The following is a 14,802-nucleotide window of genomic DNA, read 5'->3' on the forward strand; positions in this document are numbered from 1 at the left end:
TGTTATTTTAAAGTTTGCCAAACGTTTAACTGTACTGAGTGTTGATGGGTAAGTCTTGCGTTTGATTTTGTGAAAATTTAAAGAAAATAACAGGAGCAGAGATTCCTGGCTACCGGATTGACCTTGTGACGTAAAATTTGTTGTTTTACGTCATAAAATGTACCTATAATTTTATGCCATTTTTAATTTACAGTTAAACTACAAGCAGTGCTGCTTCTCTGCCATTTTTCTTCCCAACTAAGTTGCAACTTTACTGTCAAAAGTGAATATTTAGAGAGTTCAACAGGTATTTTTAAGGAGAAAGAATATTATGTGATAGTTAACAATAGTTAACAATCTCAAGAAGTTAAAACAGAAGGGAGTGAATCAACCCCACATGCTCTCTTTATCTCCCTTTCAATACTCTTTTTATAAATTCCATGTATGTAAGAATGTGCAGGACTGGAAAGGCTATGATGGTCTATCTCAAAGTAAAGCAACATCAAAATTACATTTATAGAGAGCCTTTCACGTCGGGAGGATCTCCCAAGGCGCTGGACAGTCAGGGGTCAGGACGCGAGCATGGGGGAGGGATGGGATTGGGTGGAGGAAAGCCAGAGAGGTGGTTTAAAATAATATAATCCATGACCCATTCTTCTGAATTATCAAGGGGCTTAATTCATTATAATAACGAGAATAATCCTTGCATTTGATATGGCACTTTATCACATCACCGACACATCAAAGCACTTCATAGGATACTGTGAAGTGATGTCGCTTGGTGTATTTTCTGGGCAAATATGATAGTCAACTTTGCAAACAGCAATCTCCCCGCCAACTGCCTCAGAGTGAGGGGTTAATTTTATTTGTAGGATTGTCACCCTGGACACCAGGATAGTGGGGTCCTGTAGCTCAGGGGTTAGAGCGCTCGCCTCACAAGTGAGAGACCGGGGTTTGATTCCCGGCAGGTGAAACGTTTCGTTACTCCACACACCTCTATTTACCTTCACAGTAAGTAAGAACCTGTTATTAGTCAATTGGCGGATTGCTTTTCTGGGGGTAATAATTCCTTACATTGTCCTTACAATGGCTTGAAACTACAACCTTCTGATTCGGGGATGAGAGTGCCACTAATTGAGCCGGGCTGACACACTGTATTGTTCAAGGACGCAAACAAACAATACATTTATCACTCAATCCACAACTGTTTGTGGGACACTGCTGTGTGCAATTGGCTGCCACATTTCGCCCAGTGCTCTGAGACATCTCGAAGACATGATAAGGAGCAAAGGATTATTATTATTAATGTCCACCTGGACAGAAGCCAGGATTCAATATCTCAGTATAAGGGTCGGAAGCTAGTCTGTATTAGAGACAGGTTTAGGTTAGTCCGGTATGGAATCCTGGAGTTCAGTGATTAGAGAACTCGCCTCGCAAGTGAGAGACCTGGGTTCGATGACTGGCAGGGTGAAACCTTGGGCAAGATTCCTGACTACACATGCCTGATAATAATCCCTCAAGAAAAAAAATTATTATTTGGTCACTCAATCCACGACTGCTTGTGGGACACTACGTTGCAAAATTGGTTTTCGCGTTTCGCCCACAAGTCAATTCACTTTACAGTATATTCTATGAAGCACTGCAGATGTCTAGAAGACATGAAAAGCTCTATATCAAATTCAAGGATTATTGTTATTATTAGTCTAAGGGTTGAGTCACTATTAGTCCTTCAGTATTATTCTTGGATCAGTATTCGGGACGGTCAGTTCGCTTAATGTGGTTATTGATTATTACAGCAAAGTGAAAAGGATTGATACCAATGAAGGAAAACGATGACACGGAAACATGGAACTCTCTTTAAGGGGTCCTGTTATAATGTAGAATTTACTTCCAAGACATGGATTTTCTTCAGCACAAGAAAGGAAGGCTTCGCACATAACAAACATGTACAGCAGCTGATGCAAACTGAAGTGGTGACCCTGAAGTTGGGCTGTTTGTGGTTCAGGAATCCAAGCAGTCACCGTCATGTCATCACTGACGAGCAGCCACTGCTGATCACACTGCGCTATGAGGCAGATTACAGTGTTATGGACTCCAGCAATGCCTTCTGATGGGGTTAGAATTCTCCTGATAAAGGTCCGCTGTGTCAGTCCTTGGGTATGTGGCAAACAGATCATGATACTATAATCATCCTTGTATTTGATACAGTGCCTTATCACGTCTTCGAGACGTCTCAAAGTGCTTCACATAATATACTGTAAAGTGTAGTGACTGAATATATTGTGGACGAAACACAGCAGCCAAATGCGCACAGCAGTGTCCCACAAACAGTCATGGATTGAAGTGACCAAATTATTAGTATTATTATTTGAAGGAATTATTACCCCCGGAAAATTGATCCACCGATCGACTAACAACCGGGTTTCTACTCACTGATAGACAAACAGAGGTGTGTGAGTGTGTGTGGAGTCAGGAAACTTGCCCAACATTTTATAACCATATTATATATTATAACAGGAGCCCCTTAAAGAGAATTGCACAATGAGCTACAGCACTATTAAAACAGAACAGAAACCAAAAGAATAACTGTCAAAAAGTTCAGCATAACAACTGGTTTATAATTGTATGATTCTATTATCATTCTATTTACAGAGAAAATCACCAGCGTCACCGTAACACAGAACATTCCCAACCCGATAGAATACAATGACACTGTGACACTGACATGTGATGTTAAAGGCACTGTTGAGTCACGGTTGTGGTTTAAGGATGAGAGAGCTCTCCACAGCAATGACAGGATCACAATCTCCCAGGATAATGCCACCCTGACCATCATCAGTGTGACTAGAAATGATGGTGGAACGTATCGGTGTGAGGCAAAGAACAGCCTTAGCTCTCAGTCCGGCAGCCACACACTGAGCATTGCGTGTAAGTACTCAGTCACCTCTCAGAATAAGGCTTCAATCTTATGCTTTACGTTCAGTGGTAATAAAGAAGCCGTTCTTGCGTCTGTTGCAGATGGACCAGACACCCCTGAGCTTACAATCACTGGGACACACTCAGCAGAACTTGGAGACTCTCTAACATTGTCTTGTTCTGCTCAGTCAAACCCAGAAGCTCAGTATAAATGGATATTTAATGGCACCGTTCTGTCACACACAACTCCACAGCTCACCATTGATCAAATAAGCCCGACTGACCTTGGGAGTTACACTTGTCAGGCTCGTAACAGCGTTACCTTAAGAGTGAATGAGACAACATTAAACGTAACTTTACAGGGTAAGTGAACGTACTGTGCTGTGATGTGCTATCATGATGTGGTCATGATATTTCTAGCTTTTCTACGTTGGGAGCTCAATATACTCTTCTGTATAGTGGTAGAAAATGCATTGCATTGATATTCAGCTCCAACTCTTGTGTTTCAAATGCAGCGATGTTTTGTAATTTAATAAGTTATGAATAGTTATCAACATCAGAAAATCTAGAATTAAGAGTGGAAGTTGAAAAGTAGTTTCCATGTGATTCACAGAAGACCCCGTATGCAAATTTATATTTATATTGCCACTCTTTTATCCAGGCCCAATGATGCTCTGTCTGCTTGACATGAACATACTGACATACTTGAAGAAACAAATATTAGGAGTTGATCTTGTGCTTATGTTCTGCTAACTGTGGTGGAGTTTGATTGCCTCATTGTCAGTATGGCTCAGTTAGCAGCGCTTTTGCCTCTGAATCAGACGATTGTGGGTTGAAGCCCCACATTGGAACCTGGAACCTGTATAGTCGAGGCTGTCACTGCAATGCAGTGCTGGGGTGTGATGTGTTACAACAACAACAAGATTTCATTTATAGAGCGCTTTTCACGTCGGGAGGACGTCCCAAGGCGATGGACAGTTGGGTCGGGACCCGAGCAGGGGGGAGATGGTCAGGGTGAGGGGAGGGAAGGGAGGGAGCGAGGAGGGGGGAAATGGTCAGGGTGAGGGGAGGGAAGGGAGCGAGGAGGGGGGAGATGGTCAGGGTGAGGGGAGGGAAGGGAGGGAGCGAGGAGGGGGAAATGGTCAGGGTGAGGGGAGGGAAGGGAGGGAGCGAGGAGGGGGGAAATGGTCAGGGTGAGGGGAGGGAAGGGAGCGAGGAGGGGGAGATGGTCAGGGTGAGGGGAGGGAAGGGAGGGAGCGAGGAGGGGGTAGAGAGTCGAGAGTGGAGCTGAAGGTACGGTCGAAGAGAAAGGTCTTGAGACCGGCCTCGAAGGAGGAAAGGGAGGAAGAGGCGAAGGCACTGGGGATAGAGTTCCAGAGCCTCGGGGCTGAGAGGCTGAAGGTGGATGGTAGGGCGGTTGGGGCGGGGGATGTGGAGCAGACCGGAGCCAGAGGAGTTAGAGGTGCTAACGGATGAGACGTTAAACCAGAGTCCTGTGACTGTCCACATAGACATTAAAGATCCCACAGTACTATTGACAACAGAATGGAGTTTCTCTCTCTGAGTTTCATCGCTAACAACAAGAAGAACTTGCATTTATATAGCACCCCTCCTGTCGGGTCGCGTCTCAGAGCGCTTCCCCCAAATAAAATTGGTCATTAACTGTTCATGTGATATTGTTGAACATAAAATAGTTCCTACATTTGTCCACAAAATATCAGTGCACTTTACATTAATCCTGTGCAGCGCTTTGACACATCTCGACAACATGATAAGGTGCTATATCCAATGTAAGGATTATTAATAATTATTGTGTTGGATGATTGTGTGCCTTGGAGGAGAATGCTAAACTCCGAAAATCTGTCCACGTGCCATTTGGGTCTGTCACCACCTTTCTCTGACTATTTTTCTCTTGGTCTCCCTCACTCTTAATCTCCCTTACTCTCTCTTGTCTATAATAATAATTGATAATAATAATCCTTGCATTTGATATAGCTCCTTATCACGTCTTTCAGACGTTTCAAAGCGCTTCACAGAATTTACTGTGAAGTGAATTGACTATATATTGTGGGCGAATTATGGCAGTGTCCCACAATCAGTCGTGGATTGAATGACCAATTTATTATTATTTTTTGAAGGAATTATTACCCTCCTTATATAATCTCCCTTACTCTCTCTTGTCTATCTCTCTGTTTCCTTCTCTCCCTCTCATCTCTTTTTTTCACTCTCTTTCTCTCTCTCTCTCTCTCTCATCCCTTCAATTTTCCCCTTTGTTTTCATACATTTACAGAATTGGGTTGATTCAAAATCCTTTAAACTCTAAAGGAAAATTGAGTGGATCGTAATTCATTATAATAATGAGAATAATCTTTGCATTTGATATGGCACTTTTATCACATCACCGACACATCAAAGCACTTCATAGATTACTGTGAAGTGATATAGTTGTGTGTATTTTCTGGGAAAATACGGTCACCAATTTTGCGCACAGCAATCTCCCCACCAACTGCCTTGGAGTGAATGGCTGATTTTATTTGTAGGATTGTCGGCCAGGACACCAGGAGAAGGAACTCCATTCTATTTTCGAATAGTGGGAGTCCTGTAGCTCAGGGGTTAGAGCGCTCACCTCGCAAGTGAGAGACCGGGGTTTGATTCCCGGCAGGTGAAACGTTTCGTTACTCCACACACCGCTATTTACCTTCGCAGTAAGTAGGAACCTGGTTATTAGTCAATTGGCGGATTGCTTTTCTGGGGGTAATAATTCCTTACATTGTCCTTACAATGGCTTGAAACTACAACCTTCTGATTCATGTGTGAGAGTGCCACTAATTGAGCCGGGCTGACACACTATATTGTTCAGGGACACAAACAAATAATACATTTATCATTCAATCCATGACTGTTTGTGGGACACTGCTGTGCGCAATTGGTTGCCACGTTTCGCCCAGTGCTCTGAGACGTCTCGAAGTCATGATAAGGAGCTATATCAAATGCAAGGATTATTATTAACGTCCATCTGGACAGAAGGCAGGATTTAATGTCTCATCCGAACCTTATGTTGTTCAGTATAAGGGTCGGACGCTGGTCAGTATTAGAGACAGGTCAGTTTTAGGTCAGTCCTGTAGGGAATCCTGGAGCTCAGTGATTAGAGCACTCGCCTTGCAAGTGAGAGACCGGGGTTTGATTCCTGGAAGGGTGAAAGTGTCCTTACTCCACACGCCTGAGAATAATCCCTCAAGAAAAAAAAATATTATTTGGTGATTCAATGTTTGTGGGACGCTGCTGTGCAAAATTGGTTGCCTCGTTTCGCCCACAAATAAACAGTCAATTCACTTTACAGTGTATTCTGTGAAGAGCTTTGAGATGTCTGGAAGACGTGAAAAGCTCTATATCAAATGCACTGATTATTATTATTAGTCTAAGGGTTGAGTCACTATTAGTTCCTTCAGTATTATTCTTGGATCAGTATTCGGGACGGTCAGTTCGCTGAATGTGGTTATTGATTATTACAGCAAAGTGAAAAGGACTGATACCAATGAAGGAAAACGATGACACGGAAACGTGGAACTCTCTTTAAGGGGGTCCTGTTATAATGTAGAATTTACTTCCAAGACATGGATTGTCTTCAGCACAAGAAAGGAAGGCTTCGCACATAACAAACATGTACAGCAGCTGATGCAAACTGAAGTGGTGACCCTGAAGTTGGGCTGTTTGTGGTTCAGGAATCCAAGCAGTCACCGTTATGTCATCACTGACGAGCAGCCACTGCTGATCACACTGCGCTATGAGGCAGATTACAGTGTTATGGACTCCAGCAATGTAAAGTGTAGTGACTGAATATTTTGTGGGCGAAACACAGCAGTGTCCCACAAACAGTCATGGATTGAAGTGACCAAATTATTAGTATTATTATTTGAAGGATTTATTACCATCGGAAAATTGATCCACCGATCGACTAAAAACCGGGTTTCTACTCACTGATGGATAAACAGAGGTGTGTGTGAGTGTGTGTGGAGTGAGGAAACTTGCCCAACATTTCGCTCTGCCCAGGAATCGAACCCAGGTCTCTCACTCTGGCGAGTGCTCTAACCACTGAGCTACAGTACTATTAAAACAGAAACCAAAAGAACATCTTTGTCAAAAAGTTCAGTGTAACCACTGGTTTATAATTGTATGATTCTATTATCATACTATTCACAGAAAAATCACCAGTGTCACCGTAACACAGAACATTGAATAAGTCTTCAATCTTATGCTTTACGTTCAGTGGTAATAAAGAAGCCGTTCTTGCGTCTGTTGCAGATGGACCAGACACCCCTGAGCTTACAATCACTGGGACACACTCAGCAGAACTTGGAGACTAAATGGATATTTAATGGCACCGTTCTGTCACACACAACTCCACAGCTCACCATTGATCAAATAAGCCCGACTGACCGTGGGAGTTACACTTGGAGCCCTGTAGCTCAGTAGTTAGAGCTCTCGCCTCGCAAGCGAGAGGAACTGGGTTCGATTCCCGGGCGGGTCAGGGTGAAACATTAGGCAGAACACACACACCTTTGATAGCAGCAGTAAGTAGGAAGTCGGTTGTTAGTCGATTGGTGGATCGCTTTTCTGTGGGTAATAATGTCTCCAAAAGAAAATAATAATAATAATTTGGTCACTCAATCCACGACTGTTTGTGGGACGCTGCTGTGCACAATTGGCTGCAAACAAAATATACAGTCACTACTTTACAGGGTATTCTGTGAAGCGCTTTGAGACTCTCGAAGACGTGATAAGGCGCTATATCAAGGATTATTAACGATTATTATGATAACCCATGTGAAGGGCATTGTATGAACATTAACATCTGTTGACTTTCCCCTCCAGATTCTGTTGGTGCTCAGGATCAGAGCGCCACCATCGCAGCCATCACTCTCGGGGTTATATTGTTTGTGATCATCATTCTCCTGATTGCTGTTGTCTATAGAAAGCGTAGGCATTCTGCTGGAGATCCCGGTAACTACATCACTTTTATTTGTAGTGACGTATACAGTGTATCGAATCCAAGGATTATTATATTAGATTCGATAATTACTTTTAAAAACGCGGTGGACGGGTATTTGAGGAGAACGGGTTTGCAGGTTATGGGGAAAGGGACGAGAAGTGGGATTGACATTAATTGCTCTATTCAAAGAGCCGCACAGACTCGATGGGCCGAATGGCCTCTTTTTGTGCTGTACGATTCTATGATTCTATGATATGATTATATCAAATACAAGGACTATTATTATATCAAATATAAGGACTATTATTATATCAAATACAAGGACTATTATTATATCAAACACAAGGACTATTATTATATCAAATACAAGGATTATTATTATATCAAATACAAAGACTATTCTAAGTGCTCAGAGGCTCAGAGAGCACAAACGAGATCTCGGTCCTAAGGTGATCCATCTGATGGGGTTTTCCGCTCCCCATTGAGGAAAGAATATCCTCGACCTGGAGAGGCAATGTCAATGGATGATACCGGGTATGAAAAATATATGAACCTGTGATGAGAGAGTAAATTAGATAATGGTGTCATTCTCACAACAGGAATCTCTTCAACACGCAATGAGGCACGAACAATCTACCAGAATGAGTCCAGCCATATGGGGAACCAGGTCAGGATAGTTACTAAAACAACCTCTGGTCAACATGGTTCCATCTCACTGTCTGTGGCATGAAGTGAGCAGCTGTTAACTCCCCTGAATCTCGCCAACTGACTCAAATTATTGACTGGATAATCAACTGCTGTGGTCTGCTTCTCGTTCCCCGCCTCCATGATTCTATATAATAGATGGCCTGATTTCCTGCCCACTGTTGGCGGGCGCTCTGCCTTCTGCCACTCTGCCCCACCCTCTGCAACTCCATCCCACAGTCCCTCCGCCTCCCCCCCCCTCCCTCACCTACTTCAAGACCCATCTCAAGACCCGAGTCTTCGATCGTGCTTTCCCTCACCCTGATCCCCCCCCCCCCGCCCTCAATCCACCCCGATCCCGACCCCCAGCTCGGGTCTGAAACACTGACTGTCCAGCGCCTTGGAACGTCCTCTTTTGTGAAAGGCGCTTTCCACATGTATGATGTTGTTGTTGTTGTTGTATGGTGGTCACTGGGATTGTTCTCCTCGGAGCAGAGAAGGTTAAGGAGAGATTTAATAGAGGTGATCAAAATAATGAAGGGATTCGATAGGATGAACAGAGAGAAACTGCTTCCATGGCGGGTGGGTCAGTAACCAGGGGACATGGATTTAAGATAGTTGGGAAAAGATTGAGAAGCTCTTCCAAAGAGCCGGCACAGGCCCGATGGGCTGAATGGCCTCCTTCTGTGCTGTAATATTCTATGATTCTACATAATCGAATGACTGAAATTAATTATATTCCATAATCATTGTGGACCCCAGAGTGTGCGTTGGGGTAACTGCTGGAGGCTAACCAGCTAAACCCACATAGTTTGCCATTGACTCGCTTTCCCGCTGCTTGTCCAGCGAGGACCACCCTCCCCGTTAGTCAGGGCTTTGGCTGCTGTGTTAACAGGAGCTGAGGGGGAGGATTCCCTGCCCCCAGTGACTGGTCTGCCCCAGGTCCTGCTGATGAGCCAGGCCGGGCTGTGCTGTCATCACCGGTTCCCTGGGATACTGTGGACCCTCCTGGCTCAGGGACCGGACCAGAGACCGTCATAGAGGGGGGGCTCGATTCTGACATTCCCTAAGGCCGGAGTCCTGTCCACAGACAATGAGCATTAAATCAGTTTTGATTACTTTTAATTATCTTAAAAAAAAGGCCTCTGAGATACATAGCAATAATAATCATCATTGCATTTGACACAGCGCCTTATCACGTCATAGAAAACATCTCAAAACGCTTCACAGAGTAATAATAATAATAATAATCCTTGCATTTGATATAGCGCTTTTCACGTCGGGAGGACGTCCCAAAGCGCTTCACAGAACACACTGTAAAGTGAATTGACTGTATATTTGTGGGCGAACGCGGCAGCCAATTGCGCAGAGCATCGTCCCCACAAACAATCGTGGATTGAAGTGAACGATTGTTTTATTAACCCCTGAAAGGAGATCCGACAATCGACTAACAACCGGGTTCCTACTTACTGTTCAGTAAACAGAGACGTGTGCAGTGAGGAAACTTGACCAACATTTCTCTCTGCTGGGAATCAAACCCAGGTCTCTCGCTTGCGAGACAAGTGCTCTAACCACTGAGCTTCAGGACTCTACGGTAATGATAATAAAAGCTCATTGCACTATAGAATAGAACCCAACGGGGGCATAAACTGGAGGAGAGTTAAACAGAAGGTTAAGTAAATGGTTATTTACATAGATTTACCTGGACTGTAGGTGTGGAGATGGGCCTTCAGCCCAACGAGTCTGTGCCAGTGTTTATACCCCACAGTAGACACACAATCCTCCCACTTCTCCCTCTGACTCAGGCAGTGCTCCAGATTGTCACCGTTCTCTGGGTGAAGGAGTTCCTCCTATTCTGGTTGACATCCCTTTGGCGCTAATATACACTTGTGTCCGTCTCCTGGTTACAGACTCCCCAACAAGTTGCAGTTGCCTATTTATGCTGACTTTATCAAACCCTTTTATAATTGTAAACACCTCCATTAGGCCCTCTCTTGAGTGATTCTTCTCTGGCAAAAAACAGCCCAACCTCTCCCGTCTGCCCTAATACCAGTAGCCAACCAGCACTGGTACAGTCGTAGTAAACCTTCGCTGTTATCTTTCCATCGCTGGTATATGGACTGTGGAGTCCTGTAGCTCAGCGGTTAGAGTAGGGTTTGATTCCTGGTAGGACTAAATGTTGGGCAAGTTTCCTTCCTCCACACACGCGCCTCTGTTTAACCAGCAGTTAGTAGGAACCCGGCTGTTAGTCGATTGGCAAATTGCTTTTCTGGGGGAAGTAATTCCTTCAAAAAGAAATAAAAAATGTGTCACTCAGTCCAGGCTGTTTGTGGGGACGTCACTGTGCGCAATTGGCTGCTGTGTTTCGCCCACAAAATATACAGTCAATTCACTTTGCAGTATATTCTGTGAAGCGCTTTGAGACGTCTCGATGATGTGATAAGGTGATATATCAAATGCAAGGATTATTTTTGTAGCTCAGTGGTTAGAGCACTCGCCTCGCAAGCCAGAGACCTGAGGTTAGGGCGAGACCACAGCTTCCTCATTCCCACTGCCCTCTGTGTACAGCAGTTCCTCCTCATCTCATTTACCATCTGTCTATGGTCCTGTTGCTCAGTGGTTAGAGCACTTGCTTTGCAAGCGAGAGGACCCGGGTTCGATTCCTGGGCGAGGAGAACATTTTTCCTTACTCCACCTACACACACCCACACACACATTGTTTACCAGCAGTAAGTAGGAACCCGGCTGTTAGTCGATTGGCAGATCGCTTTTCTGGGGTAATAATACCTTTTTTAAAATAATAATTTGGTCCATGAATCCAGACTGTTTGTGGGACGTCGCTGGTGCAATTGGCGCCATGTTTCGCCCCAAAATATAGTCAATTGGCTTTACAGTATATTCTGTGAAGCTTTGAGACGTCTCGATGATGTGATAAGGTGATATATCAAATGCAAGGATTATTTTTGTTTGTGGAGTCCTGTAGCTCAGTGGTTAGAGCACTCGCCTCGCAAGCCAGAGACCTGAGGTTAGGGCGAGACCACAGCTTCCTCATTCCCACTGCCCTCTGTGTACAGCAGTTCCTCCTCATCTCATTTACCATCTGTCTATGGTCCTGTTGCTCAGTGGTTAGAGCACTTGCTTTGCAAGCGAGAGGATCCGGGTTCGATTCCTGGGCGAGGAGAAAATTTTTCCTTACTCCACCCACACACACACCCACACACACACACACACACACACACATTGTTTACCAGCAGTAAGGAGGAACCCGGCTGTTAGTCGATTGGCGGATTGCTTTTCTGGGGTAATAATACCTTTTTTAAAATAATAATTTGGTCCATCAATCCAGACTGTTTGTGGGACGTCGCTGGTGCAATTGGCGCCGTGTTTCGCCCCAAAATATAGTCAATTGGCTTTACAGTATATTCTGTGAAGCTTTGAGACGTCTCGATGATGCATTGAAATGCATTTGCCATTTAAGTGCCCACTCAGCAAGTTTATTAATGTTTTGCTGTAACGTGTGACCGTCCTCCTCTGGATACTATTCCCCCCGATCTGGTCTCGTCCACAAATATTGAAATTGTCCTTCTGATTCCCGAGTCCAAATCATTAATGTATATTGTGAACAACAGTGGGTCCCAATCCCCATCCTTGTGGAACCCCACTGCCCACCCCCTGCCAGTCTGAGCCGCTGCCCTTTACCCCTACTCTCTGCTGTCTGTTTTGCAGCAGATTGCTATCCATTCTGCTATTTTCCCCGACTCCACATACTCTGTGGATGTGTCAGTCCAGTTTCAAACACTGTGCAACAATAAGGTGAACTTACACAGAGCCTTTCACTAAGATACGGTCTCGGAGACCACCAGCACAGACATGACAGAACACAGCAGGGGATGGGGTTAGAGGAGAGAGCTCCAGTGGGGGAGTGAGCCCCAGCAAAGACATGATGGGGGGAGAGAGAGAGAGAGAGAGAGCAGGGAATGGGGTTAGAGTAGAGAGCCCCAGTGGGGGAGTGAGCTCCAGCACAGACACGATGGGGAGAGAGAGAGAGAGAGAGCAGGGGATGGGGTGAGAAGAGAGAGCTCCAGTGGGGGAGTGAGCCCAGCACAGACACGATGGGGAGAGAGAGAGAGCAGGGAATGGGGTTAGAGGAGAGAGCCCAGTGGGGGAGTGAGCTCCAGCACAGACACGATGGGGAGAGAGAGAGAGCAGGGAATGGGGTTAGAGGAGAGAGCCCAGTGGGGGAGTGAGCCCAGCACAGACACGATGGGGAGAGAGAGAGAGAGAGAGAGCAGGGAATGGGGTTAGAGTAGAGAGCCACAGTGGGGGAGCGAGCACCAGCTCGGACACGATGGGGGGAAGAGAGAGAGAGAGAGAGCAGGGAATGGGGTTAGAGGAGAGAGCCCCAGTGGGGGAGTGAGCCCCAGCACAGACATGATGGGGGGAGAGAGAGAGAGAGAGAGAGCAGGGAATGGGGTTAGAGGAGAGAGCCCCAGTGGGGGAGTGAGCCCCAGCACAGACACGATGGGGAGAGAGAGAGAGAGAGAGCAGGGAATGGGGTTAGAGGAGAGAGCCCAGTGGGGGAGAGAGCCCCAGCACAGACACGATGGGGAGAGAGAGAGAGGAGGGAATGGGGTTAGAGGAGAGAGCCCAGTGGGGGAGTGAGCCCCAGCACAGACACGATGGGGAGAGAGAGAGAGAGAGAGAGAGCAGGGAATGGGGTTAGAGGAGAGAGCCCAGTGGGGGAGAGAGCCCCAGCACAGACACGATGGGGAGAGAGAGAGAGAGACACGATGGGGAGAGAGAGAGAGAGAGCAGGGAATGGGGTTAGAGTAGAGAGCCCCAGTGGGGGAGTGAGCTCCAGCACAGACACGATGGGGAGAGAGAGAGAGAGAGAGAGAGCAGGGGATGGGGTTAGAGGAGAGAGCCACAGTGGGGGAGAGAGCTCGAGCACAGACACGATGGGGAGAGAGAGAGAGAGAGAGAGCAGGGAATGGGGTTAGAGGAGAGAGCCCCAGTGGGGGAGTGAGCCCCAGCACAGACACGATGGGGAGAGAGAGAGAGAGAGAGAGAGAGCAGGGAATGGGGTTAGAGTAGAGAGCCACAGTGGGGGAGAGAGCTCGAGCACAGACACAGACATCGTTCTGTGCTGTAAACACAATCTATGATGATATTGTTGATCAGATGTGAAACACAAAGACAGGTTTCCGTTGCTCTCTGTCCCTTCAGCACAACTCTTCCCATCTCCTGACTGTTTATATTCACTCTGACTTTCTTACTGCAGGAACTCGCTGAGGCCTCTGATCCCAATGCCACCTACACGGTGAGAGATGATTCATATTTCATTGTGTGGGATCCAAACGTCCTCTTGTAGCCTCTGCCCTGAGCCCTGCACCATGTGCCAGTGGCCATGAGGGCAACATACCCTCCTCCAGACCTCTGCCAACCCTCTGCTGAGAGCTGCTGCCCACGGGGTGGGTGGGTGGGTGGGTGGGTGGGGGGCGGTGGTCAGCTGTGTGTCCATGGTGTGTCAGCACCTGTCTCCTCAGTGCAGCTCACTGTGTACGTGCTGCTGACAGTCACCCCGTCACACTCTCTACCCCAGGCTCCCTGATTCCTGTTCCCCCCCAGCGACCTGCCACACCTTGTGACACGAGGGGAGACCTGTAGCTCAGGGGTTGGACCCCTCGCCTCACAAGCGAGAGGAACTGAGTACGATTCCCGGGCGGGTCAGGGAGAAACCTTAGACAGGTTTCCTTGTGTTTTAATGGCGTGATCAGGCGCTGTATGAAATGCTCGGATTCCTATTTATTATTATTATTATTTGCACCGCTGACTGTTACACCTGTGACAGTAGTGACATTCTCTTCCTGTCTTCTCTGGCCAGACTTTACAGCCACATGATCAGTCCCTGTACAGTGACCTGAGAGGCAAAATGGTTGGATAACTGTCTGAACAGACGGGGACTGGAGCCGTGAAGTGCTGATGTGCGGCTTATTCAACCCCAACACGGCCGGGATCAGCAAACCATCTCCTCCCCCTCCCGTTCCCAGCACCTTCTCTTTGTGCAGTTGCTGGACTGGAGTCTGGCGGTTTGTATCACCCACAGTTTGTTTCTCTGTGTTCAAGAACTCTGGAGCGTAATTCTCATGTGGTGCTCACATGGTCCCACTCAGTGATATCATCCACAGGTGTGGGGTAAACTCTATCTCTCTGCCTCCACCCTGGACTCCAGG

At 46.4% G+C, this 14,802-nt stretch overlaps 1 protein-coding gene across 1 annotated transcript in view; it reads left to right on the forward strand.

Moving 5' to 3' along the window:
* Positions 1-14,778, forward strand: part of LOC103172934 (carcinoembryonic antigen-related cell adhesion molecule 5-like) — a 38,416-nt gene extending 23,638 nt beyond the window's left edge. Inside the window, exons 8-12 of the mRNA XM_042346338.1 lie at positions 2,632-2,907; positions 7,768-7,896; positions 8,485-8,552; positions 13,851-13,889; positions 14,454-14,778. Coding sequence (XP_042202272.1) covers positions 2,632-2,907; positions 7,768-7,896; positions 8,485-8,552; positions 13,851-13,889; positions 14,454-14,513 — 572 coding nt within the window. The 3' untranslated portion in view covers positions 14,514-14,778. The remainder of the gene's footprint in view (positions 1-2,631; positions 2,908-7,767; positions 7,897-8,484; positions 8,553-13,850; positions 13,890-14,453) is intronic.
* The last annotated feature ends 24 nt before the right edge of the window (positions 14,779-14,802 follow it).

The sequence above is a fragment of the Callorhinchus milii genome, unplaced genomic scaffold, assembly GCF_018977255.1.
Source record: "Callorhinchus milii isolate IMCB2004 unplaced genomic scaffold, IMCB_Cmil_1.0 Scaffold639, whole genome shotgun sequence".
Lineage (NCBI taxonomy): Eukaryota > Metazoa > Chordata > Chondrichthyes > Chimaeriformes > Callorhinchidae > Callorhinchus > Callorhinchus milii.